Here is a 27,820-nt window from a genome sequence, read left to right on the forward strand (position 1 = left end):
TAACATTAATGTACTTGAGACTTGGAAGAGAATAAACAACAATATATAAATTATTAAGTATCATTTTAGGGACATCCTTGCTATCATAGTTCTTCACCAAAAATACGATCATTGAATTTAATAACTTGATTTAACTGGTTTGAATGAAAGTTGTTGAGCCTTTAACATATATACACAGTACTATTTTTTTAGTACGAATATTTATTCAGTTAAACCAGTTGGGTTAAAGGGTAATTTTTTAAGGTCATTGAGTAAATTTCCTTTTTACTTTAAAACTTATGAAGTGAATTCATAAATCCACAGCGAATGGGAAAAATATTTAAATATCAAACGTTCTAAATTTTAAAATTTATTTGTCTTGCTAGAAGCACGGTATAAAAATGAAATTTTTTCGCTTTAGTTCTCCCGCTCTGCAAACACCAGCAGTGTTTAATATTTAACTCTACTGACAATTAGAGTGATCCATAATTTTCATTGATGCAGTGTCAATGTCGTAGCTACTCATGATGTTGTGCAGAATTTCCAGCGTTTGTTGAGGAAGGGTTGTATTTCTTGAGTAAACGTGAGCGCACATAGAGCGGTCCATCTTCATCTTTTCTTCGTTGAAAATTGTTTTGCAGGAGATTGTGATGGCGTAGGTGTTGTAGTCCGTGGCCACAATATACTTTTTGTAGGGATCTGTAATGGAGAACCACATGTCAGATTTATTATTTTAATTTTTTTAAATTTAAATATGCAAACATTTCAAACGAGAGTTTTAAAAATAAACTCGATTGCACTGTCTGAAAGTAAAAGTTATGTGTTTCTTAAATGTTGATTTACTTTCAACGATACCGTTTTACCGCAAATCAGATTCTATGTTTTAATAATTCAACTGGAAATTAACTACAGGACTTTAGAACCAAAAGATCTTTCACTTTATGCGAAAAGAGGCTTTTCCATTTTAATTATTCCATTTAAAATATACTCAATGTTCGGAATCATTTGATTCGTCTCTCATGCAAAACCACACCAGTACAATCAGTTAACGATACAAGCTGATTTTCAACATTCTGCCTCTCGAACTGCGCCAAATTTAAGCTTATTACTCTCTCAGGCTGCTAGAGACTTGAAAGCAGCAATATCGGAGTGCTTGGTTTATCTTAATAGTCCGTGTATGCCGTTGTATTCAGGTTATTAATTTGGAGGGTCGTCGGCTGTAAATTCGGTGCACTACTTGCCTGACCACTGGCCGCCTTCCTGCTTGAACACCGCAAACGACTCGGCCGTTTTGCCCTTTTCCGCCACGCTGTAGACTTCGTCCGTTTTCAGTGAGCCGTCCAGCGTCTTGTGCGGCAGCTGGTAGTCGAGGATGGTCGCTCCGTCTTCAGTCGTCTTCACGGTTACATTCATCCTGGCGCACTTCTCTTCGGTCAGTTCCGTCTCCATGTACGAGATCATGTGCCAAAGTCCAGCAAACTGAAAGATCAATATATTTTGAAGAAAACCATCAGCTCCCGTCACTAACAGGAATTGAAGTCAGGAGCAACGGAATAAAATTTTAAGCATGATTCACAATAACTGATTTGATAAGCCTTCTTTACATAACCAAGATTAAGTCTTGTTAATAAATGCTTTTTGTCATTCGTGTATTAGAACAGACAAAATTTGGTTCAAAATTCATTTTTACTTGATCAAGCAATCATCAGCAATCTGGAAATTTTAATTTAGAAAAATATGATAAACGTTATTCACCTATCTAGCCAAATTTACTTGTATATTAGTGTGCAAGATTAAAAACTTCGTTAAGCCTCTCCAAACGGGGCATGTTTTCTAGATGAGAAGATTTTTACGAAACATATTTTTTACTCTCCGCAGAAAAACTTATTATGAACTCAACGTAACAACAGCAAAAATTTAAGCTATAGAAGTTCGGCTTAACTTTGAGTTCTAGTTCCAGCCCTCCCAGCCAATCTTAAAAGCAATGGAACGGTTAAAAACTTAAAAAGAGTTAATCTATTTTGAGTCTTTTGTGAATGCTTTTATTTTATATTTTGTTTAGATTTGATCTATGATATATTATGAAAGAGGCACTGCAAGTTAATCCAAGCAACGTTTTTCAAATGAAATCGAAAAGGAAATACGCACCTTTTGTTGGTCGAACGGCGTCTTGCCAAAAACCTTTGGACATTTTCTGACGAAAGCCTTGTTCTTGTTCTTCCCAGCAGCCACGACGGCCAGCACACAAAAAAGGAGCACCAGGAATTTCATTATTACTGCTCTCAGGCTATAAGGCTGGCTGCTCTTCCCGCGACGCTGAAGAACGAGTGAAAAGCGCTTCACGTGCCGCAGCCTTTTATATCTTTGTCTGCGCTGAGTATTTGAGCATTTGCCCCGTGTTAAATAATAGCGACGAATTCTATTCAGGTTGACCCCCAAGAGGTGCCAAGCGGAGCCACTGATTAAGTGCCATTTTCGCCTCTGCATTGTTTGCCAGAGTGACATTGGCGTTTGCAAAGTGATTCTCTTTCCTCTTTCGGTTAATCGAGGTCGTTGATCCTGTAACGCATATCTAATTGCAAATTTAGATTTTCCCATTCAAATTATGTGGCACTTTTGTTTTGCGAAAATTAAAATTTTAGTTTTATAATAACATGTTTTCGTTCTGATAAAATATCCGTTTTTTTGTTATTTTAAAACTAGCAATTTGTTCCAGGGTTAGAGTGATACGTTTTATACCATTGTGTATTTAAAATATCGCGTGTTTTTTTTCATGAAACAAAAATATAGATTGAACGCAATTTATGTGAAGAACACTTTCCTGTTTGTGGGATATTTTTCAATTGAAACGAGTTTATATCAACAAATAACTGCGTAAAATATTACCTGAGTAGGAGGAAATAGGTCAACGCAAATTCACAGAACTCCTTAAATTCTATCATCATGTGACTCTGATACGTTGAAAATTTAAAAATAAATATACAAGAAACTTTTAGAATTAGTAGATCTAATAACACAGCTATAACGTAATATTCAATGGGATGATTTCAAGATTTATTTATATTAACTGTTGCCAATAATAAATTCTAACGCTTGTAATTGTTTGTGTTTAATAATTAAAATTCATATAAGTTAGGAGACTTTTACATGATATTGATAGTTTTAAGATTTTCATCAAATCTACTCTAAATTTTAAGTGCTTGTATTAAATAATAATTTTTTTTACTTGTGTGGCACACAATTACGTCGACTCAATTTTTTGTTTCGCACTCATGCAGTTACTGATTGTCATTTTGATCTTTGTTCACGTGACTTCAATAGTTTATTTTTAATTACAATATTTCAAATCAGTATATCAATGAACGATTCATAGGCGAGACCTATCAGCTTTTAGTAAGTAAAATAATTTATTTTCTTAAAATATTAGGAAATTAAGGCATATATTTATACTTTAAAATCTGTCAAGGTGTATTATTGAGTTCCATAAATTTTCGAAATTTGTTCAAATATTTTAAGTCTATTTTGTGCAATGAACGATCGTGGTATTACTTCTTTTTACATATTTTTTATCTACAGCGTCACAACTTTTTGATGGTTGTATGATTTTCCCTGGTGGCAAATATCTTTAAAAAATCAAAGAGCAACATTTTTTGGGTTTTTTGTCTTTAATTATAAAAGAGTTCTCACATTCAGGTCATTTTATCATTTCGTAAAAAAATTAACTCGAAATCTTCAGTTTGTTCCATTAAAAACTACACAATCTATGAGCGCTTAAATGCATTTTGTTTCTTAGTCAAGTTTCAGTCCAGTTTTCTTAGCGGGAGTCGTCATGTTAAATTTAGCAAGAGTTGTCGGCCAGCTTGATGCTATCATATTCGATGTCGTAGCTGGTGAGAAGGCTCTTCAGGGTCTTCAGCTTCTCCTCAGGGAGGGTGGTGGTGCGGCTGAGGATGGTGGCGTGCAGGTCGCGACCGAACTCCTTGGTCTCCTCGTTGAAGGTGGGTCTGCAAGCGAGGAACACGGCGTAGGTATCGTAGTCGGTGGCCACAATAGCCTGCTTGTACACGGCTGAAACGGAAAAATATGACAAAATAAATTATAGAAGAAAACTCACGGCGAATTCTTTCTATTCGTAATTTATTTTTATGCTTACCAGAGAAACTGCTAGCCTCCTCCTTCTTGTAGGTGGCGTAGGCCATGGCTCCCTTATCACCCTTGCTGAAGGTGATCATCTCACCAGCCTTGTTCTTGCCGTCCTGGATGTATGTGAACTTGTAGTTCAGGGTGGTACCAGACTCGCCCTTGAAGGACGACACGCTCAGCTTGGTGCACTTCTTCTCGCCGAACTTCTCATTGGGCAAGTAGGCGACGGCGTTCCATTCTCCGGCGAACTGTGTGACAGAAGAAAGTAATGATGATTACTCGTAAGCTGCGAGTGCGTGCCAGATTGCTTTTCTATTCAATTGCTGAAGGAAAACGAGCGTCCTCTAATGGAACCGATCGCATTAGGCACCCGCTAAAAGGGCGAAAATAGAATGATCAATCGCATAAAGGAAAAACTATAGCGATGATTTTTTTGTTTGTGTAAATTAAATTTCACAGCTACTAATTGGAAACTAATTTGCGTCGCTTTGAACAAGGTGCTCATGTGTTTCAAGTACTTTGCCTAGTCCGCACTAATCGTCAGCCTGCTGTGCTTTGACTGACACGTAATCGAGCAGCTAAAAGGCAGTAGACTGCTCGAGAGTGATAATTGATTGACTGCTCCATTAAGGCAGCGAGCAATTACACACAGGACACGACTGATTGCTTGCGTGTGCATGTGTGGCAAAAGCCGCATCGATCGGCGCCAATTCAAATGATACCGGGGCCTCGAAATAGTCAAACTGCAGTGAATCGAGGGCGAAAAGAAGGGTGTTCGTTCGAAAAGGAGGCGCTCGGAATTAACGAAGCCGCGCACGTAAAAAGAAGAGAGCTGATATTTCGCTTGAGATGAGAACGGAGCGGCTGGGCGGGACGCTCTTTCTCATTCAGCACGCGTGCGAGGCGCGTTGCATAAATACAATCTCCTCTCCGCTACTGATTTCAATGAGCGTGCGGCGATAAATAAAGAAATTACTCGCTCCGTCTCCGATTTCAATTTGAGAACCGAATTTCGAACCGAATTCAAACACGACGGAGAATTTTTGTCTCACCTTAGCCTCGTCGAATGGGAATTTGCCGATGGTCCAGGGGCACCTCTTAAAGTGGTGGTCAGCGGTAGCGACGGCCAGCAGGGCGGCAAGGACAACAATGTAGCTATTCATGTTGGCTGAACGACTTGTTGGCCTGATGTGGGACGAGACACCGGCCGGCAGGTCCTTTTATACAAGAGCCAGAGCATCAGGAGAACCGGCTCACAACACCTTTTGGCATTGACCTTGGATGAGAGCAACACCGAGATGGGCATCAGGATGGGTGGGAGGACCGCGTGTGCTCCGAGCCTTATCACCGTGCAGAGAAGAAGAATTTGCCGCTCATGCTTTATGTTGTGTGAATTTGTAGGTTTCTTTTTGGTTGCCAACAGCAGACAATGTGGTGGATGATCCTTAATTTGCTTTTTGCTTTACTGAAGGTTAAAATTAATTCAACTTTTTCCTTATACATTTATCTCCTTCATCTCCCATTGTTTTTTTTGCAATTTAAATGGCCTTGCAAAATAACAGCACACTATGTTCCCTAAATGTCACTTAAAAATAATAATTATATAATTCTTTCTCCTATTTAAATGAGGTAATAATTTTGGTAAGTGATATTTTCTGCATATAAGCTGTAAAAATAGAGTAATTTAAAATTTGCCTATATGAGAAAAGCACTTTACAAAAAATATTCGTCGCCCGGCCGCTTTAGCAACATGTAAACAAACTCACTGGGATATTTATTATTTATATTTCTAACAAGCTGATTTTCTCTAAGATTCAAATTAAAATCTTGAAATCTTTTCTTTGTTTGAATATAAATACGTTTGGGATAGAGCGGCTTTACTCAATACTTATCTGCAATAAAGATATGAAATTATATAGGAGGGCCATTGATAAGCTTGACTTTGCTACATTATTTTGTGTAATACTGATTTTTACTTGAGCAAGAAATTCTCATATAAAAATTTTCCAAAAAGAGAGCTAAGAATATGTGTACAGCAAAATTAATATGAGTTGAATGATTTTTCTCACAAAATATTTTCATTTGTTTAATATTTATTTGTCAATTTCTGCCTCACAATCAGCCAATAATAAATTCGGTGTTACGGTACAGATTTAGAAAGTTCTAGAATATTTAATCAAACGAATGTCAGAGTCTCTCTCTCTCTCTCTGCAGCAGCCAAAAACCTCTAATGATCGAGATGCCCATTTGCGTTCACCATCTCGTGCATGTGAAATAAAAAGAGGGAGTTGAGAAAATTAATCATGCGGCGAATGCAAGAGATCGTGATTTCGGGCGAGAGAATTTTTAAAGGGCAAGAGTGCGTTGACCGTTCGTCAGAGAAGAATGGTCGCTCTGTAGATTCATATATTATTTTATCTCTCTGCATCTTCTAAAGTCACTTGTCAAAAGCGTTCGCCAAAGAGCACTCGAAAGATATTTACGATGGAAGCATCCAAAGGAAAATTAAGAATTGCCGGGCGGCCAGCCGCTCAGGATTTTTAAAAAATGCGTTACATTGATGGCTCAGAACATTACGCAATACTATTTATATCCCATTTAACTGAATTAACTGATTTCGTCTCTTTTTTCATTCATTTGTTCTGCGAAGAAATATTCAGCGCATATTATCAAAAATAAAGTAATTGTAATATCATTAAATAAATATTTTTTCATTAAAAAATAAAATTTGACTTTTTTGATATAGTTGGTGCCTTGTTTACAACTGAAATAAATTTATGCTATCATGTTCTTGGCAAAAGATGTTTTATCGTTAATCGTACTTTTTACAATACATGTTAAATCATAAATCGACGTATTGCCCACGGGCATGCGGCATGACATAGAGCTTTTGTTAAACGTAATATGCGCCACCAATTATGAATACAAATTTAACGTCGAAAGTTCCAATTTTGAGTCCCTCGCAATTGGATGAACTTAACGAGCAATGATAATAAAAAATGCAACATTCCGCTGCTTTGAAATTTTAATATCTATGTTATAAGATGGTACGAAATAGAATGATCGTACCAATCCAGATTTAGGCATTATTTGCATCAAGTAAAACATGCTTGAAATATTTTTATATGTAGCATTTATTAACTTCATAATATTAACCACATACATATCATAATGCGATTAATTATACAATGCATGGACAGAGAGCAGCAAATTACTCATGTGCAGTATTCGAACTTGAAAAAAATGGAATAAAGTTAAACAAAATACACATATCGCTATGACTAGCAGAACGTGAAAACCACGACAGACTTGCAAAATGAGTCAACACTTTCGTTTCGCGAGGCGTCATGTGTGCTCTTTGGTCGGTACATCGAATGTTCGCGAGAGCCGAAATGTGCAGACGCGGTCGTTGGTAGTGGTGTGATTTATCTCGCAGCCTAGTCTGTTACCAGGGAACGCAACCTGAGCAGGCGCATCTGCCTGGCAACAGAAAGAGCTCATCCTTTCCAGATGTACCTTCCTTCACCTTCTCACAACAAAGACGCGCCTCTCTCATACGCGTTGCTCGAGCGAATTAAATAAGTTTTTTGTTCTCTCCACGGCACTTCGCACTCGCGACGCGAAATTTTACTCGCTTGATGGCTCTCGCTGCAATTATACGCGGCATGGAGACGACTTACATAAGCACGAATTGTTACATACACGATAATAATTGCTTTTATCGCGCTGCTGCCACTGCCAGTATGTAATTAAATCCTCTTGTGAGTAGTATTTGATGATACATTTTATTCAACGCGCAATAAAAAATGTATTCGCTCTTCGCCCTGGAATTGTTGTACCTTTTTTCTAAGAAGACTGAGTTGACTATTAGATAACGAACAGTTCAATGCAGATATTTTTATGAACTTGCAAATTTTTGCATGTGCTGTCACCATTTTGAAATTGTTTTAATCCATGAAATAATGAAAACAAAAATATCTTTTTGTACGAATCAATTAAAATTATTTTTATAAATAATTAATACCTATTGGTCAAATCCATCCTCTATGTAATAATTCAAGCATTTTATTTTCCTAAATTGATTGCGAATATGAGAAGATGTCTGCGCGTTGGTGTTTTGTTGCGACGCTCCCAGATCGCAGCATCCGCCAATTCAGCGCCCTTGTCTGCAGGGGCGTAAAATCGATTTTAGGGTAGCAAGGGCGCAGCAGTTCACTTGCTGCTCTGCAGAGAGAGCACAAATCCACTACGCTACAGAAAATTGCGCATTTAAATTGAATGAAAGCGGTCTCATACCAGACTTGATATTTAATATGTGTTTTAGAGATGCTAATTATGCCAAATAAATATAGAAGTGCTTTATTTATCCTTGCAATTAAAAAATACATATTACGTAATCTCAAAATGGTGCTTTAAATTAAACAACAATAATTTTCTACATTGCTATATCAGTGGCTATATATATTTAACCTTCAAAAACGTTTAGTTAATGCAAAATTGTAAATGAAATCAACCTAACATGTTTAAAAAAATGTGGTGATGTTTATCTGTGATTTTTCTCCGGTGAGGATCTTTTTATGCAATATTTATTTTCAAATCTATTTTCTCGATCTTTGTAATACGCAATGATTTAAAATAAATTAATTCTTTTCTTAAATGCCCGAGCCAAAATTTAGAAACTAATTCCGCAATTATCTCGGGCTGAGTGTTCTGTTTTTTTGGTTATTAGCAATATATAATTATAATTGTGAGAATCGGATTTGTGCCATTTGTGGGATTTGGAGCTAAAGTCACAGGGCGAACAGAGGTCCAAGCCTAAGATTCCACACTACTAAATTAACAGCCACAGCACTGGCCAACTCACTTTCTTTTCAGTGATTAAGATTAAGTTAATTTCAAAATTCGAACCTTGTTTCGTACTCATTCTAATTTCGTTTTAATCTGTTAAAGCAGTGCAAATAATAATTAAACTTCACAATCTTAAAATTTTAGGATAACTCTATGAGATATTCAAGCTAATAATACAAATAATGTCTAAGCCTAAAAAATTAAAAGTCAGTTTTCCCACAATATCATCGAAAAATTAACTTGATTGCTGATGAGAAGCAATCAAAAGAATTTTGCTCGAGAAGTTTCTACGCCTTCATTTGAACTTCAACTTTTGACATGCGAAAAGCCATCAGAGACAGCTGATTGCACGATGATTAAAAAGGCTGATTACGACGGATAATTCTCTGCGGCCGAAAGAAAGATGAGTGGGGATGCTCCCGTCATTCAAGTGATAAAAGCGCCAGCCTTGATGTGTGTGCATTTGCTTCTCGTTAACTTCTCTTGTTTCTCCTCACCCATTAGGCCCCTATTCAAGTTTCGGGCTCATCCAACCAGCCAGACACTCTCCCGAATATTTTGGAACATATAATATCAAAATTACAACTGAGAATGTAGCACTCCCATCACCAAAGCAACTGTCGTAAACCTGAAATTTACATATTTGCTGAATCATGATGTATATCATTTATTCATATTTTGAATAAAAATGATTGCACTAAGCAGAGAGCAGAAGTCTCTACCCAAAAAAAATTGGTTTGCTATAAATGTAAATTTTTACATGCATTTAATGAAAGAAAAAAATAGGGGTTTGGGCAGAAATCGACTAGCGTTTGGTCGCACCAAGGTACACGTCTTCATAAAAAGTCGCACATTTTAAATTCCTTTCTGTACTTACAATGGTAATTTTAATGCAATTACGTTACGCGTCCGGAAAAAAAGTAAATATGCATTGTGCGTCAGCGGACAAATGGTACATCTGTCAAAAGGTAAATCGTGAAAATGGTAAATATGCACTTTTGACGCAAAACGATTTTATTCCACCAATGAAAAATTCGGGTCAAAATACATGGGGTGACTCATTTTTTCATCACTAGTGACATCTATATGCAAATAAAGGAAAATTTAAATTTAGCTTATAGCCTGACAAAAGATGTCATTTGCAAAAATCTGTGAAAAAGGTGAAAATCAACAAATTTTTGTCCAGGGATCAATGGACTTTGAAGAATTTTTTTTTGCGCAAAATTTGCCTAAATTGACCGAGAAAATAGTTGAAAAAACTCCGAATTTCTAATTTTTGCGGGTTTTGCGGGCGTTCGAAAGTCAAAATCTGGGAATTTTGAGTACTTTGTAACTTTGCTCAGGATGGTTCTAGAACAAAAATTAAAAAACCGTTTAACTCGTCTCAACATGGCAAACAACTTTTATATTGACCTCAAAGTGGTAGGTCAAAGGTCAAGGTCATAAAATTGATTTTTTATTTAAAACTCGAATTTGAAATTGAATATACTGAAATTTTTTATTTTTTCCATAGCCATTTTGTAGAGTACAGAAAGTTTAGTTAAAAACATTAAAATTTGGATTGGAGTTTTTCTTCGTTTTATTAAAAAAATGGAAATTTTGAAAAACCTTGTTTTTCGAGGTTGTTAAAAAACGATGATCGACTAAATCTCGACTTCTAATCATCTGATTTTGAAAAACCGCATACCGTTAGACTCGTCTCGACGTCCCAAAGTGCACTAAAGGGGTACGAGACCCACTAACCCCCAACCCCCATTTAACCCCCTCAATAACGGGAAATTTAGCATTTTTTCGTCTGTTTCAACACATTGGCACGACGTTGACGAGTAATTGCCCTCTTTAAACCCATTCAGTTACTTAGTTCACTTAAAAACTAGTCAAACGGTACATATTTTTCGTAAATAGGACCACCACAACCCGAGATTCGGGTGCACAAAGCTTTTTTTATCAAGACGCGATGCAATAATATGCTCGATGATCGCCCAAATCTCAACTTCTAATCATCTGATTTTGAAAAACCGCATACCGTTAGACTCGTCTTGACGTACCCAAGTGCAATAAAGGGGTATGGGACCAACCAACCCCCAACCCCCTTTTAACCCCCTCAATAACGGGAAATTTAGCATTTTTTGTCCGTTTCAACACCTTGGAACGACGTTGACGAGTAATTGCCCTCTTCAAACCAATTCAGTTACTTAGTTCATTCAAAGACTAGTCAAACAGTACGTATTTTTTGTAAATAGGACCACTAAAACCCGAGATTCGGGTGGCACAAAGTTCCAGAGGTAGAAAAAAAGCAGAAATTGGGGTTGGTGGGGTAGGTGGGGTAGGTGACCACCCCCAAAACCCGTTGGCTGTCTAGGGGAGGTTGAGACGAGCCAAACGGTGTTCAATTTTTGCAATTCTGATGGCTCAAACCCGAGATTTGGTGATGCGTTTTATTTGATAAAAGCGGTTAGTTGCGACACAATTTATCAGAGTGCTTCATGGATAATGCACGAAAACTTTGCAATTTATTTTTGATAATTTATTGTCAACAGATGCCGCAACCTCAAATTGCAATCGCTATTTTAATTTAAGAGACGAAAAAAGACGCGTTCCAGAGTCTCGTATTTTTTGCTCAAGTCAAAAATCGACAGATTTCTTTCTTATATTGGTTTTTTAATTCATTAAATACCGGTCGTATTATGTAGTTAAATCGGTTGGCATTAGTTCTGTGTCGTGGAAATCGGTTTATCAGCTTCGCTTTCTATTTTAATTTTGAAATTTGATCGATTGATTTGCTGGCTCTCGTGCATGCTGGCAGAGAAATGTGCCATTTCTCCGTTTCTGTTGCATGTATCAAGTCGAATCATTTTTTGAAATGAGCGGCATTCAGTCTCAAATTTAATGTCTGGAGTCGTTAAACCGGTTAGTTTTAGGTAATGTCAGCAAACAAATAAAACCTCCTCCTGTAAAATCGTGAAAAGTGCAGGTTTACCTTTTGTTCGCTGACGCAGAATGCATATGTACCATTTGTTCGCTGACGCACAATGCATATTTACTTTTTTTCCGGACGCGTAACGAATTACAATTTTATCTTTGTGCATAAATGTCAAAAGTAATCCGCTCATGTCAATGAATTGCATATACCGTAAATTTGATTTCAAAACCGGATCGTACAAACCTGACCCGTCAAAACCAGTTAGTTTTGTGCAAAATCTCTCAGCAATAAAATCAGCAACGCTAACTGTTTGCGGGAGTAACAATCTGGTGTGCCACGCCTTTGTATTATTGTTGTTGCTGATCTGGTGGCAACGACCTTTGTGTTGCTCCCTTGATACATCTTCTCCTTCGGTGCACTTAAATCGGCCAAACAAAATAAAACTAGTCGGCACAGCAAATGTCTCAGCTTGGTGTGACAAAAAAGAAGTGCTTCGCGAGCTGTTCTGTTGAATAATTGACGATCGAGCAACTTCTGATCCTTCGCTGAAGAGAGTTTTGCGCACATAGAGATTCTTCTCACTCTGTGTACTGAATAGGTTTTACAAGTGAATTCTTATCCATCGCTCTCACTCAGAAGACGACATGAGAAAAATGGACATTGAAAATTTCACACTTGAACTGTTTTCATGTTGGAAGTTTGCATTTGTCGCGACTAGATGCATTATGCATGTTGCCAAGTTAATTGAATTTACGTGCTGCAAAGAAAACTACTACTATACTTAAAGCGATAGGTATATATCAATAAATTTATAGGGCGCTGAAGGGATGTGTAGTAAAATAATTACATGTCAAAATCCAACTTAAAGATACAGCACATATTTTGAATTCCTGTGAATATTTATTATGATTTTAATTTTTTTTCCTTCCAAGTCCAATGAAATAGAAAACACTGGACGATCCGATAGCAAAAATGTTGCACCAAAATCTCTGCAACCCCGCCTGTGAGCAGTGTTTTTGGCAAGTGAGCTTTTCCTTCAGGGTGGTAAAACCATGGAACTACCTGCCACTCGAAATCAAGGACTGCACCTTGGCTGAATTCCACTTCCTTTGCAATAAGGGCAAAAAGCAAATGTGGGATGTGTACAAAAAAAGTGTCATTTAGTCTATCTTTTTTGCAAAAATTTGCTAGCTCTGTTTGTCATTTCTTCCGTTACTTTTCTTTTAATTTTGATGTTCCTTGTATCAAATTTGCTATATAGAACAAATGTAAGAACAATCGAGTATAAGGGTCCACTGAATTTCTGCATAAATGAAAGCTCGTATTATAGTATCTTATCCTTATCCCTTATGTAGCAAGCCATCTTCTTTAAGGAACGTTTGCGTTAAATACAATTACACCTCTCTATACCTGCCGTCGGTGCTCTTTTACCATTAGTCCAATAATTTGTTCACTCTCACCCCATCGCTAGACTAGATACCTTCTTCTCTGCATTCACAATGAGCTAATTAACCAGCATAGCAGATTATTTGAAAGGGACTTGAGGAAATAGTAAAGATATAGTTGTAGCTTTAACTCATAAATAGCACGACACGTAATATAGCATGAAAGATTTGAGATTTAATGTTGTGAAAAATGAGTATTTTAATTAAGAAATCCCTTAAAATAAATATTATCTTTTGCAAAACGAAATCAAAACATTTTTATTTTTTTAGATATTTATTTTGCAAGAAAAATCTGGTTGTAAGAAGCTTAATATGTATAAAATCCATCAGGAGAAATTTAAAATAATATACAGCAACTTTTTATGTTTCAATAGTTTGTCAGTGTAGAAAATGAAACAGATTTAAAAGCATATGTACTTTTTCTCCATTTATTCACAACCTGTAGCGTTTTTATAAAATACACAACAATAAATTTCATTTGACTAGCTGGGAATCAAAGGTCATTTCTGTGATTTCATTGGCTAGAATTCCGCTGGAAAAAACATTTTGCAAAAATTAGCCTAGGGAGAAAGCAATACTGTGGAACACTTGTGCAACTCAATTACTACTCGCCATGCACACAATATCGCCTCGCGTTTCAATCAATTTTGTCGTCTCTCTTTATCGTTACATCACAGTCGTCAACAAAAATACAGAATATACATGTTCATTTCCGTTTGCAACCAGTGAAAACAACAGTCAATTAATTAGGTATTTTTGTACAGAGAAATCAACTCTATCAAACGCGGAAACTGATTTTAATGAAAATTATTTCCTTGGCGTCATTTGTGGCGTGTGAGTTAAAATTTACTGCTTGCTGATTTGATTATGTATTTACAGATTAAGGTTTATAGACACATGTGTTCGTTGTTTTCCAAAGAAATAATTTTCCTTTTAGCATTTGACGCACGAGTTTTAAAATCTCTTTGCCACATGATACGTTTCTAACATTTCAAAATTATTTTATATTTTGTTTTCATTATGTTCGCTCGTTTCGGATATTAAGGATTCGATATGTTTTGATCGAGTTTTTTTTAAACCAACGCAGCAAAAAACCATTTTTACCTCATCTAATCCACTGTTAAATATTTGGCACAAAAAATAGAACATACTATTTGAAGACTTTCATACAATAAATACAAATGGGAATGAGCATCATTCGCAGATTTTCCACCGCCACAAGACACTGGAGCCAAAGCTGAGATGTCAGATTTATCAGTTCACGACAAACTCATTTATTTTACGATTACAAATCATAATTAATTAAACATGAGCAACAATATGATCAACACTTACACAATACAAATAATGCTTTCTGTGAAATAGATCATTAAGAGATAATTTGACTTCTGGCTGAATTGTGACATGAAGTGATGCCCAATTTACCGGTTTGTTACAGCTGCATGCAAATAATGCAAATTATATGTTGAGTTTTTCAATAAAAAAGATAAAATTTGTTTATTTAATAATTCAGTTATTTGGTTCTCTTACTACTGACATTTTTTCTTTTCCACTAAATTTTCTCTCCTTATACTTTTGTAAGAACTGAGTTAAAAGAAATCAAATTTAAGTTGAGTCATGTCCTTGATGATTTAGATTTTCTCGTCAAACTCTCAGCCCATGCACCAGGTCGATCAGACCGTAACAATTTGCTTAAATGTGAGTGAGTTTGTTTTATTATAACAATTAACCAACAACTTTCAACGTTCTGCTCTCTCACAAACACACTTCACCGAATCAAGTCAGTGTCAGTAGCATTCACTCGTCGCCTCCTCTGACTTAGTCTCTGAGAAATAATTTTGAGGTAAAACGTGCACACATTCTCGCTCTCTTTTCTCACTCAATTCCTCTTCAGCAGTCTCATTTTTCACAATGTCATCTTGCGGCGGCACTCATTAACAACAACACGACGATGGTGGCGACGATTGATCGGCACGTGGGTGTCGTCTTTTGCGCCGAGGCTCTGCTCGCGTCGGCAGTCACGTCCTTGGCGTCGGCCTCGTAAGCCAGCAGTGGAGGCGCTGCAAGCCAAACAATCGCTCATGAGACTTCCCTCTGATTATGTACGGCGAACGGGGTAATTAATTTTTGGGACTACGCGTTCGCTGAAAGGAACAAATCGACGCGCTCGTTGGCTCGGGTTTCCAATTTGGAGAATTCATTTGCGGGATTATTGATTGGTGACAGCAGAGTGATTACAGAAGCTTTGGAAACTGAAGAAAGAAAGCCCTGTCATGTGAATGAAATGAGATAGAGGTGCCTGCCTAATGGAATGATGGAGTTCAGATTTTGTTGAAAAAATGAGATTTTTTCTAATCTGCCAAAAAATGATATAGTGCGTACCAGAGTATTTTTTTCTGGGACTTATAAAAGCAAATTAAAATCGTGATAAATTGCGGCATTACACAAATTGAAACAAATTTGGCAATAAACTCAAAGTAAATAAGTGAGCTGTCTTCACTACAAGATGAAAACCCTGCTACTGGCAGCATATGCAACCCGCTAGACATGTCAGCCTCGCAGGTTGCAGCAACACTAACTTATACATATAATACTTCAAAGAGATTGAAATTCTAATCAAACTTTATAATTGGTATATCCTGAGAGGAAGCATTTATTTTGTCTCTAATCGGTCTGAAAATATTAAAAGTAAAAAACCATGCGTCTTTGTATTAAACTAGATAGAACACAGCTTTAAGTTTTTCAGAAATAAATTAAAGATACTCTTGCACTCACTGGAGAAGTAATTCACAAGCAACCAAACCCAATTTTTTAGTACCACAAATTTTTTAAACATATCCAGAAAGCGGTGAAATTTGAAATGAATGAAAATTCTCAAGAATAAATGTTTAAAATTTTTAATTGCAAGTTTGAGATTAAATCCGCTGTTTGCTTTGTATATTTATCGTTGTTACGATATAGTATAACAGTGCTAACAGCCACCGTTCATAAAGCCTTCACATTGTAAATTTAGGTCTTTGGGTCGTTTTACCGGACGTAGTGGTGAAAACGCATTTAAAATTAAGCACATGGTGGGAAAGCCTGGCTTGATAGTTACCCTGCGATGGGGTCGCCAAGTAGTAGACTTCTTTGATCTTAGGAGCCCTAGTTGGCCTGCGGGTTGTTGTGCTTGTTGTTGGCTCTGGAGTGGTTGTTGCTGAAACATCCAACAAGAGTATAGCTTGCACGCAGGCGAAAAGTGATTTCAGATCTATGTGCCTGGCACAAAAGGGTTACCAGAGCGCGGTGATTGTACGGTTTTGTGGTGAAAACTTACTTGGTGTAGTTATGATTGGAGGCTCGGTTGTTATCACTGGTGGCCGCGTCGGAACTTTAATTTCTGCGGAACAAAGAGAGATCGACTTACACTATTTGTAAGAAGGTCGATTCCGCGTGCATTTTATACGACGGCAATCGCAAAAAAAGGAAGTCATCGAGTAAAATTCGTAGAAATGAGATTCTCACCATACAATCGAACTGTGCCATCTGCCTTTCCCATCGAGTTTGTGGACACGCAAGTGTATGTGCCGATATCTCTTTTGCTGAAGTTGCGAATCGTCAGCTTGAAGTGAACTCGGTACGAGTTCTTCACTTCGTCCACCACGTACTTTTTTCTGCAACACAAACGAAGGAAATGAGAAAAAGCTGCTGGGCCAAACTCTCGGTACAAGCTGTTGGACAGGCTGCGTAGAAAAAAATCAAGGGTTTGTTGTGTCAAATGGGAGTTAAGTCGAAAAAGTATCAATAGAATTCCTTTCAATCTTACACAGCGAGCACCTTTTTAAAAAAACGGGGTATTTGGATTTCCAAAATAGGTGATAGTTTTTAAGAATGCCATGATAGCAAAATTTTAATCTCGATCGGATGTTTTAGATTAAATATCCAAATAATGAATAACATCTTCCACTTTTTATAGCATTAAATAATTACGTAACAATCCCCCATAGCAACTTCTTAGCGGAGAGACAAATTTAGTGGTTATTTCACACCACATTTCCTGCAGTGTTTCCTTGCATAATATCATTTAGTGCCCAAAAGGCTATGCAAGTGTTTCGCAAATTGTTCAAGGTGAGTCAAGCCTCGCAAGGTGGAACAAAAGAAGTGGCTACAGAAATGTAATGAATGCGAGAGTGGCGTCATTTGTATTCAGCACAGACGACATTATTCCGAGCAGACGAGGAGGTGGATTAAATAGCCGTGAAGAGTGCAGAACCAAGATAATTTTTCGCCGGCACCCGTAGGTACGAATGCAATTATGCACGCAAGAAATCCGAGCGGAAGCAGAGTGCGGCTGGTGAGTTACGCTCGCTTGCGTCTGAAATCGAGCTGGAAAAATCGCGGGTCGAGAGAAGTTAGCGAGACTTTTGCTATTCTTGCCACCGCGCGTCCAAACACAAACACACAAGTTAAAGACTGACGAGTCTGCCGCGCACTTTTGCACTTCCAGCTCACGTTCGGATGCGTTTTATTCGCGTATTTACACACGGTAAACCGAGTTTGCCTGTTTTTTTCCCCCGGCAACAAGGGCTAACGCCAGCTGGCTGGGCCATCAGTCAAGTCAAGACGTACGCGTGCAGCGTGATAGGGAGAACTGGATTGAGGTTTCAAGGGTAGTGTTAAAGTGCAGTTTGTATAAAAAATTATAAGTAATTGCAATAAAAGCGAAGAATCATGATGTGATGTACAAGAAAAATGAAATTTTTACTCAGATTTTTTTTTTGAAATTTTTATCTTTTAAATGGCCATTCAAATAAAAATTTATATTTTAAGGCTTTTATTAAAAATGAGTTAGTCGTAGACTTAAGAGATTTCATCACCCGCTTCTCCTTTTTATCGTGCTCAGCAGTGACTTCAGCAAATACCGTGGCGTGAAAGCAGTGAAGCATTTCTGACGATAAGAATGGTGAACAGTAAGAGGAAAAGAGTTAATTTTTTCTTCTTCTTTGAAGCTGTAATCTGAATTATACATAACATTAGATTGCATTAATATGGCTCATCTAGGGCACGAAAAATTGAATTATTGATTTTGAGAATTTTGAGCGATTTTCCTATCGAATTTCCCAAAGTTTCATTTTAGTAATGAACGCAATTCTAACGAATGAATGCAGAAATATTGTTGGATTTTCTATTTATGATACCTGTAACGACTCTAAACCCCTTTTTCGAGGTTGTCTAAAATTTGATGTTTGTGATGTGAGCAAAATGGAAACAATGTATTAAACAATAAATATCAAAACAAATATGAGCCAAGTCATTCCACTGAGTATATACAAAGCTTTTTATTTCGATAACCCACCAATTTGATCAGATTAAGCCAAAATCTTTGATACACTCAGTCGCCAATCAAATTCCAATCAATGGAATTTTATTTTCAAGGTTGCATGGCTATAACATATTCATGTAGTTGACATACGATAAAATATGCTTATGATAGCTATTGTATATTTTTCACAATCAGGCGTCATACACCAATCGTGTGCAATCAAATATTTACGAAAGAATTAATTTAGTAATCCTCCAATAGGAAGGTTGAGCAGATTCCTCTACGAACCGCACTCCCGAGTGAGCAAAGCAGAAGACTGACGGAAGGAAGAGTGAGCAATCAATCAGATTATTTTGAGGAAAGCGGATTAGGGCGGAAAAGCGGTCCACTAGTCGAAACAAAATCGCTCAAAGGAGAGGGCAAAAAGGTTACGCTCGGATAATTTGTCACTGCCCTAACAGTGGTAAAAAAAGGGGTGCACAACACACAAACGCAGCAGCAATCTCGTCTGTCCGTGAAAATCATCGAGTTGGAACCGATCGGCGCCCTTTATTTCATATTATCGGCCCTTTCGCAGGCAAACAAACATATCTGGGCCGCGTGCTCGGCCATATTGATTCAGACTGGTCAACTGGAAGAAATAGAGCAGAGATTTGATCCACCCGGGATGTGATATAAATTTTATAAGACACGCAGCTTTTCTTCTTCATTATTTTTGCCTCCCTTGTTTCTCTCCAAATCGGATTTTTTGAATATTCTCAAACCACGCTGGAGCAAGTGGATCGAAGCCAAATGAACACGACCGACACTTTTCCCCATTTTGAGCTTATCTTTTTCGCTAATGCAGTGGGCGCTGAGTCAGATTTATCATTTTTTACAATTGGAAACGAATCCTGTGCGACACGGAAACCATCGACAGCTCACAACCGCGATTATACGAGGTAAATTATTGCGCTTTGCCGCGCGGTCTGTAAATTAGATTTTCTCATTATATTCCCAGCGTAATTATTTGCCTAGCGCTTGGATTTGTTTGTTACAAATTTTGCCACCTGCATATCTCCAGTGGCTTGACAATAACTTTGAAAATTACACATTGAAATTGCTTAAGGAGTGTATCATTACAATTTCTAACAGTGATTTAATTCAGTATGATCAATAAATTTGTCTTTAAAAATTCAAAATTTAGGACGAATTAAGGAAAAGAGACGCACAATGTGTGTAGTCATAATCACTTTGTTCCAATTACAGCGTCGACTCTTACATGAGAGTATGCTTAATAAAATAAGGCTGTAAGTTAAATTCGGCCGTTACCAATAAGGGCCGCGCTTCATTACGCGCGCGTAAATGGTAATTGCATTTTGCGCGCCAGCCAGCAGCCAGCCGACGGACATAAATTGTGCGGATTAAATTATTTAGCCACACGGCACATGCTGCCGGCTGAATTTATTATCGCATCGCGCTTCGCAATTCGCACTTTGCCAATTCTCGTGCAGTAATGTTGCGTGTTCGAATCCTGCGGGAAGCGAGCACTCCCGAAAGGCGGTTGCTTCATTTATTTAATGAACGACAAACACCAGCAGCCTCCCTGCCCGTGTTTATTGTCCAGATCAATAACTAACCGCATAAAATGCTGGGGTGAAAAATTCGCCCGCTGATAATTGGTAAAATTTTAAAAACATTACAAAAAATACTTTACTCCGAGCCTTAAAATCATCAATTATATGTTTCGTTGTGATGGATTTTTTTTGGGAAAATTTTTCAACAAATATTTTTCGATAGCTCATAATGGAAATATTTAAATTATTTTTCAATCATTGCTAATATTCATAATAATTCCAAATATTTCTAACCCTTAGTAGATTTTTTCTCTCCAAATCAATTAAATTGGTCAAAGTGTTAGTGCACTAGACTCTTATCCATGTCACACTTAGATATGTGAACTTTCAAGTTTTCAACCAGTGCGCTGTTTCCATATTTGACCAAGCAATGGCGAAGAAATGACCACAAACGAATCCAATTGCAGTTAAACGTTGCAATATTTTAAATCATAAAACTGCAAGAAAAAAATGAAAAGATCTAAAAAGGTATTTATAAATCTAAATTCAAATTTAAGTTGGTGTAAACCTAATTTGCTATCGTAATGGCAGCTCAAATTATATCATTAATGGTCTATATTTTGCTGAAGCTAAGACGCGTAATGAGGATGAATGCTTGCCTGTAAAAACGGAAATCATTTGGCTTTCCGCAGCACTGCACCTTTTAATAATCGGAGACAGCGGAACAGCGCTGCATACAACTGCTGCAATCAATGTGGTATTTTCATTTATTCAAGTATGCACAAAGGTTTTGAGACGTAACCTACTTTCTTCTTTCTTATTTGAATAATACTTTAACAAGCATTATATACAGCTCGATCCAGCATGAAGGGATTTTATCGGCTTTCACGGTAAAGGCAGATTGACAAACGTCACTGGATAATTGCACATTGCCTGCTCGTCCAATTTCATTTTAAATTACCTCAAGTTTTTACGTCGAAGCACATTTATTATGAGGAAAAGTCATAAATAGAAAATAAAGAAGCATAGCAAAGGATTCGAAATAAGCCAATCACAGTGAAATACGAGTTAGAGCGATCACGACGTTAACTGGGATCTCACATTCTCCCTCTTTGACGAGACTCCCTCTAATTAGCCTTGCGTAAGCCAGTCAGGTGTGATTAAAGTATTTGGATGAATACGCACGAACTCGGAAATTTGTAATCAAATCACTCCCTTGTCAGTCACTGACTCGGCTGCAATCAAAATGGGAAGAGCGTCTTTCTGCCGAGAAGCAGCGGCAGGGGTGGTATTCAAAGTAATTCAAAGCCACCACCGCGAGCACGTGGTAGGACCGGAGCCACCCACCCCGTTCAGCTCACTACGGAAGGCGCTATTGGCAAATGATCCGCGTCGAAATTGCAGCAGACAAGCCGTCAAGGTGAAAACTCATTTAATATTTCAAGTGGCTGCAGCCACGGCGACGGCTCATCTTTTTAAATTACATCCTCTCGTTGCTGTGCTGTCCGAGGAGCGAGAGAGAGCAGTCAGCGCGGAATGAGGAAGATTTCCTGCTGCGTGTGTCAGGGCGAAAACGCGCACACGAATCCCCGGAATGCATTTTACGGCCCCTTGGACGGCGGCTTCCACCCTCGTCGCCGACGAAAGGGTTAATCCCACGTGGTCGCTTGCCTTCGCCCTCGGCCGCTGCTCTCCGCCGGGACCGTCTTGTTTAGAGGGGCTTCCGCCGCCTAATTCGGATTAACTATTCTGCAATTAGCGGCTGGGGACACGTGCACCTCGACTGGCAGACGCAGTTGTGCTCGAATTCTCAACCTCTCAAGCGTCGGTAATTTCTAACCTCGATTTCGACCTAATTAAGTATGCAGCCCTCAGGCTTGGAGTTGAGTATAATGTGCCTCCGTCTTTAACAGACATGCAAAATTTATCTAATAAATTACTCCTGTTGAGCAAATTACTATAATTATTATGCGAAGTGATGTCTTTTTAATCTTCAGTCAAATTTATCGGAATTAGGAAATCCGAGGTTATAGAGAATTTAGATTTAATTTAAAAAAATCTTAATTTTGCCAAAAAGTATTGGCTTGAAACTGTAGGGTTGAAATTTAAAAACAATTCATAATTAATTACGTATCTCTTATTTATGATTTAGAATGCCTGTCTCAAAAACGTCTCTTTTAATCAGTTTGCTCTTTGGCTGCTTTGAACAAGTTTGCATCGTAAATTCGTTTATTTACGCCCAAGATAGGGACAGCTGAGTATTGCGCTGCCGTCAAGACTGCTTTATATCTCATTAATCACGCTTTACGGCGGGGCCGAGCGAGCAGAAGAGCAATTTCGGTTTTCGCTCGACAAGGAAACAAGGTCGTGCTTTTTTCGGGGCACTTAAAATTTTAATTGCGTAACGACTGCCGCCTCTCACGCTCGCTCATTACCGGCGGGAGAGGATCAAGCGCAAGTTTACTGCCCTCCAACCTCTAACAAGAGCAGACACAATTTCAAAGTTGCGCGCAGGTGGAACTGCCAAAAAGGGAAAGAGAGAAGAGAGAAAAAAGTGGAGGGATTTGCGCAGCTTCCAAGTGTGTTTTCCTTGGCTTTGTGGTTCTCTGCTGCTCGCAGTTTTCTTTTCGCTTGCCTTGCAAAAGTTGGTGATAAAAGGTTCCGGCGCTCCCTCCTTTGAAATTTCTGCTCTACTTTCATTTGTCTGGCTGCCTCGAATTAAGTAAAAAATGCTTTTGAATGTGGGATAGAAAAATATCATGCAAATTGCGAGAGAAGTTTTAACAACTTCTCGAGCGGCGAGAAAATGCCTGAGTGAGTTCCAACCAAGCGTTCGTAGCTTTTCGCTTTCAAACTCACCCGTGGAGGATCATTTCACCCCTGTTCTTGGACCAGTAATTAATGGTGTTGGGGAAGGCTTCAATGAAGCACTCGAGGTGGACATCTGTGCCGAGCGGTGCCCCCAACAGCTGGTTTGGCACTTTGATCACCGGAGCGACTGGAAGCAGAGGCAGATTCAAGAGTTAATTAAATCAAAACCGCGCACCTCCAACACGTCTATTTAATTCCACCCATGTTTAGGAAGTCCAAATGATCGAATGTCATGGAGATGGTCGTTTTAAATTCCCGAAAAACAAACCCGAGAGGTGAGTTCAGCACAGCCAAATGTACCGTTTGCAAATTCCTTTGAAGAATGGCCGAGCTTTTGAAAAATATCCGTAGAAACTAATTTGGAAAGAGCAAATACACGCGCGCATCCTCTCTGCCAAAATTACCTCCCTCGCTCCACTTTGAGGCCTTTAAAGAGCGTCTATTTTTTATCAAAAAGATCGGCCCTAGCAAAAATTAATCAGGTCGTGTTTGCAGAGAGAGAGAGGGAGCGCAACGCGCGCCCAACATTCATATTTACAGGCGACTGGTCAGCTCGGCTGGCGATCAAAGTGGACGAGAGAGTTAATCGCAGAGTTGCGAGAACTCTCCAGCCCCAAAAAGGCGGCATTTGCATGTGAAGTGTGCACCGGCCGCAGCCGTACATCGCCGAAGAGGGCGTATGTGTGTGCAAGTGCAAATAAGGCGTTGTTTGCTCTACTTACAGTTTACATTGAGCGTAATCCGCTTGCTGACTGCCGGCGGGACGTCGTTGGAGGCGATGCACAAGTAGGCGCCCATTTGCCTACGCTCCAGCTTGAACAGCTGCAGAGTGTCTCCACTGAAGGTGTCCACTGACCAAACAGAAAGAGCGATGCATGAATTTCATTTTGCACCACATACATGACTGAGTGAGAAAACTAACTCTCAAATTATTATTAGTTTGCTCTATTTATTTTCGCGCGAAAGTTTCATCATAACAATACATTGAATTTTTGGGCCTCCCAACTGATTTGCGATAGGATTTCCGATTACGGATTTCCCAACAGACGAAAAACAAATTTGACCCCATTCCCTAATTAAAATTTAACACGCTTCTGTTAATTAAAACGAATAAGCCAGAGTGAAAGCACTAATCAATCAATACAAAAAGTTGCACCACTAATTTAATCAAACAAACATGCTCGTAGCTCTTTGTCGCGTAACGTACCAAAAACCAATTAATGCACACCCCATTGCCGAGTGTTCATCAGGGCAGCAAGGGTAAAAAGAGAGCGCAAAACGTGACCGTAATAACCGCTTTGGTGAGTGACATCAGGTGAAACCGATAATTTGTTGCCGCAAGAAACAAAATGCGGCGCGCCGACGTGCACCATTAATCAAACCCAGCGTGACGGTGCACCGACCGCAAAGGAATAATTTGAATCCAATCAGCAATCGATATATTATATGTATTTGACAACGCGCCGTTTCCAAATTGTAAAAGCGCAAAAAGCGAGTGTTCACAAAGCGGGTCGAAACAGCGAGCTAGGTTGGACGGGTCGAAATTAATTTTGATGACAGTTGATCTGCTGCATATGAGCCTGCTGCGCGCCGCATGCATTACATGTGATCCATCACCTAGGGTAGCCAGTGGCGTCGTCAAATTGGGTTCATGGTGCTCGTACTTTTAAGAATAATAAAAATTGGCAACGGTCATTAAATACTTGAAATAAGAAGGCTAGTTTGTGACGAGCTTAATTAAAAAATTGATATTGTTTGGCATTTTCCTTTCGTGAATAACAAATTGGTTTTGTTTTACAAATTAAACTAAAAAGTTACCCTGCATATCTGCAATACAGTCAAATTTTGAACATAAGCTATTTATTCTCACGGAGTCTTCAACGCTCCACGCGAGCTGCAAAAGCGGTACAAAACCTTGAAGAACATAGAATATACAAAAAAGGTCCATGGAAATTAAATGCGGCTTCTTCTGTGTATGACAATCCGTTCATTTTTCCGTAATTTCGATGAAAATTTGACATACTATACATTTTTTTAGAGTTTATCTGCATTTGTTAATATCTACAGATTTGGGGACAGCGTTTCTTAAAGCTCCACAACAATGCTTTGAATTATTTATTTCATTACTAAAAATGGTTCCTGTACGGAGAATGTACCGTAAAATATATTTTTCAAGAGAGTGAGGAGATTTTCAGGAAATAATCTAGTGAAATATTCACACTTCACATTGATATGCAGGGTGTCTGAAATTATATTTTTATTGATAAATATCATGCTGCGAGTTTGAAAGATTTATTTCCACGCCGGTTCAAAGAATTCTGGAAATGAGTCTATACTCTATAGAATTCATGTTATAACCAGCATTTTTAGATGATTATGGCAAAAAACAAATATTAACGTTGTGTGCAGAGCGTGGTAACCATTGGTCACGTATGTTACTCAGTGTGACCGAAACGTGAATATATTCCAGCGTGTTGCAGTGGTGAATTTCGAGCTGCGGCGCTGCAGCTAGCCAACACTCAAATAAAGCCTGTGTGGCGTTGGCTGCCTGTATCAATATCCAACGCTAACGCTGCCTGATAGATGCAAAGATAAATAAATAAACAAAACGACGCGGCAACCCATTTATCATCTGAGGCGTGAATATTCAGCCAGAGAAAATTAAATCTGAAAAGCACGTCGCTCTCAATGTGCAAACTACTGCAGCTTAGCGAGAAAAAGCAGGAATTTCTGCAGGGACATTAATTCAATCTTTTCGAACAAAGCTCCAGAGCAAATAAATGGAAAGTAGGCTCAGCGTATTAGTGGCTTTACGTGTAATATTTTTTTATGCTTTTGTTTTCGTAAAAATATGGTAGATATATTAACAACTATATGCTGAAATAGTTAAGAGGAAAATAGCTGTGTGTTTTTTCATACCAAGTTAAAAATGTACTGTCATGGGTTCACATTGCAGCAGTCTCGTATTTCAAGCAGGTTGTTTCCTTTGACATGCAAAATTTACAAACAAATTTTGAGGCTCGAAACGAGAGAGGAAAATTCGACTAGAAACAGCTGCAGCCTAAATTAAAATCAAATTTCCCTCCTCTCTCCGAGTAGAATTAATGTTTGCAATTACGAAACAACCACAATAATTGTTGTTTCCACTAATATACCGTCCCGTATTAGATACAACTGCTGCGACTTGTGTACGTAATTTCATTCTTATTAAAAAGTCACTATCTGAGTATGAGCTGCCGCGTGAGAACGTAAATTTTACGACTCTCGTTGCATTAGCATGGTGGAACACTAGGTTATCGCCGTTTACACACACGTCTTACTTTATCTCCCCGGCCAGCTAGATTAAAGGGCATAAAGTATTACACCTGTTTGGTGCGGTAAATATCATCCAAGCACCCCACCGCTTTCGCCCTTTAATAATAAAATGCACATTAGCTGCCGGGAAGTGCCGCTCGCGCCGATTACCGTGAATGGGAACGTTCTAAGCTGCGCAGCACAGCTCGCTGCATCGGCTATTGCTACTTTGATGATGATGATTCTAGCCTACCTTTTCTGCATGACTTTGCTGCATACAAATGGCCTGCTTTTTAACGAGAGCCGTAATGGCCGGAAAAAGTTTTAATTGTCACATACACTTCCCATGAAAGGAAGAACTTATTCTGCCGGAGAAAAATTGAGTCAGGTGCATAATGCTTATTTCTGCTCCTCTAATGCAAGTGGTATTCATGAATACATATGGTCCCATGCAGATGCAACGAAGGATTTTTTATCTCTCACGTGCTTGGAGGAAAGAAAATTAAACTTCGCAATGAAACGAGATTTTTTAACTGCACGGACATTATTTATTTAAATTCCCTGTTAAATAAACAAGATGAAAGTCACGATTGTTAGCAAGAGATCCTCCAAATAGTGATTTCTGTGAGATTTCTTACTCGTGGATCTCTTCAAAAAATCAAAAGACCGTTCAATCAATTTTAAGTTTTTTTCGAAACTAAATTTATTGATTGTTAATATTTGCTCCATCCATTTTGTTGGCTTCCTCCATCGATGGAACGTTTAAAAAAATGTAATCTTGAAAAGTTTTAAGAGCTTCTCTCTGAGCCATTTCACACACATGATACAAAGGAAGATCTCGTCCTATTATAAAATCCAGCAATTTAATCCGGAATTTCTAGGAAAATTGCTATGGGGAGTTTACCATTTTTTAATGTCTACGATCTTGCAGTGTGCAAAAATGGAGCAATTGCGATATTTCACGGTCGACAAAAGCTGTAGCCATACTAGAAAAGTTTCAATAAATTGGCTCTGGGCACAAAAAGCGGGGTGCACATTTAATTCAACACGGTGCCCTTATTTACTGGCGCTGTGAGAGCAGTTTCTCGCTCGCTCGCGTCTCATTGTGCACGAAGCGTACGTGTGTGTTTTTGCCCTGGAGAAGATGGAGCTTTGCACAGAATATTTCTGCTGGACGCAGCACACCGCACGTAATATAGCGCTCTGCAGGGAGCGGCCGCCGGCGCGCAGGTGTAATTATGTGTGTCCGAACGACGACTTAATGCATTGCACTTTGCATTGCAAATTTATGCACGTGGGTGTATAGAATGTGTGTGTTTCGCAAGCCGGCACAACAACAACAACAACTACCGCTCTCGCCGGCCGGCCAGCTCTCTCTCTCTCTCTCTCTCTCTCTCTCTCTCTCTCTCTCTCTCTCTCTCTCTCGTGGCGCCGATTAATTATTAATTTAGCCGCTCCA

At 38.5% G+C, this 27,820-nt stretch overlaps 3 protein-coding genes across 4 annotated transcripts in view; all 3 read right to left on the reverse strand.

Annotated features, from left to right (window-relative positions):
- Positions 1 to 181: 181 nt before the first annotated feature.
- LOC135936858 (apolipoprotein D-like) lies at positions 182 to 2,319 on the reverse strand. The gene is made up of 3 exons (XM_065479845.1): positions 2,128 to 2,319; positions 1,221 to 1,458; positions 182 to 678 (listed from the first exon to the last, which is right to left on the reverse strand). Exons 1-3 carry the CDS (start codon positions 2,248 to 2,250, stop codon positions 443 to 445), a joined length of 597 nt encoding a protein of 198 aa, XP_065335917.1. The 5' UTR covers positions 2,251 to 2,319; the 3' UTR covers positions 182 to 442.
- A 1,306-nt stretch (positions 2,320 to 3,625) lies between these two features.
- Positions 3,626 to 5,336, reverse strand: LOC135936464 (uncharacterized). Its single transcript, XM_065479280.1, has 3 exons — positions 5,175 to 5,336; positions 4,133 to 4,370; positions 3,626 to 4,047 (listed from the first exon to the last, which is right to left on the reverse strand). The coding sequence occupies exons 1-3, from the start codon at positions 5,283 to 5,285 to the stop codon at positions 3,818 to 3,820; spliced, it is 579 nt and encodes a 192-aa protein (XP_065335352.1). The 5' UTR covers positions 5,286 to 5,336; the 3' UTR covers positions 3,626 to 3,817.
- Positions 5,337 to 14,191: 8,855 nt separating this feature from the next.
- LOC135936448 (lachesin-like) overlaps positions 14,192 to 27,820 on the reverse strand; it is an 87,968-nt gene continuing 74,339 nt past the window's right edge. For both annotated transcript variants that reach the window (XM_065479258.1, XM_065479257.1), the window contains exons 5-10: positions 23,790 to 23,918; positions 23,056 to 23,194; positions 16,843 to 16,991; positions 16,655 to 16,717; positions 16,436 to 16,534; positions 14,192 to 15,398 (exon numbers count right to left, since the gene is read on the reverse strand). In XM_065479258.1, coding sequence (XP_065335330.1) covers positions 15,253 to 15,398; positions 16,436 to 16,534; positions 16,655 to 16,717; positions 16,843 to 16,991; positions 23,056 to 23,194; positions 23,790 to 23,918 — 725 coding nt within the window. In that variant the 3' untranslated portion in view covers positions 14,192 to 15,252. The remainder of the gene's footprint in view (positions 15,399 to 16,435; positions 16,535 to 16,654; positions 16,718 to 16,842; positions 16,992 to 23,055; positions 23,195 to 23,789; positions 23,919 to 27,820) is intronic.

This window comes from Cloeon dipterum, chromosome 2, assembly GCF_949628265.1.
Source record: "Cloeon dipterum chromosome 2, ieCloDipt1.1, whole genome shotgun sequence".
NCBI classification, from domain to species: domain Eukaryota; kingdom Metazoa; phylum Arthropoda; class Insecta; order Ephemeroptera; family Baetidae; genus Cloeon; species Cloeon dipterum.

What these genes read in the sequence shown, in the direction of transcription:
- LOC135936858 (XM_065479845.1), bottom strand. Translation starts at nt 2,250, where the DNA reads ATGAAATTCCTGGTGCTCCTTTTTTGTGTGCTGGCCGTCGTGGCTGCT. An exon ending in CGCCGTTCGACCAACAAAAG is followed by an intron (nt 1,459 to 2,127) that starts GTGCGTATTTCC and finishes TTGATCTTTCAG; the next exon opens with TTTGCTGGACTTTGGCACAT. An exon ending in GGAAGGCGGCCAGTGGTCAG is followed by an intron (nt 679 to 1,220) that starts GCAAGTAGTGCA and finishes TCTCCATTACAG; the next exon opens with ATCCCTACAAAAAGTATATT.
- LOC135936464 (XM_065479280.1), bottom strand. Translation starts at nt 5,285, where the DNA reads ATGAATAGCTACATTGTTGTCCTTGCCGCCCTGCTGGCCGTCGCTACC. An exon ending in TCCCATTCGACGAGGCTAAG is followed by an intron (nt 4,371 to 5,174) that starts GTGAGACAAAAA and finishes TCTGTCACACAG; the next exon opens with TTCGCCGGAGAATGGAACGC. An exon ending in GGAGGCTAGCAGTTTCTCTG is followed by an intron (nt 4,048 to 4,132) that starts GTAAGCATAAAA and finishes TTTCCGTTTCAG; the next exon opens with CCGTGTACAAGCAGGCTATT.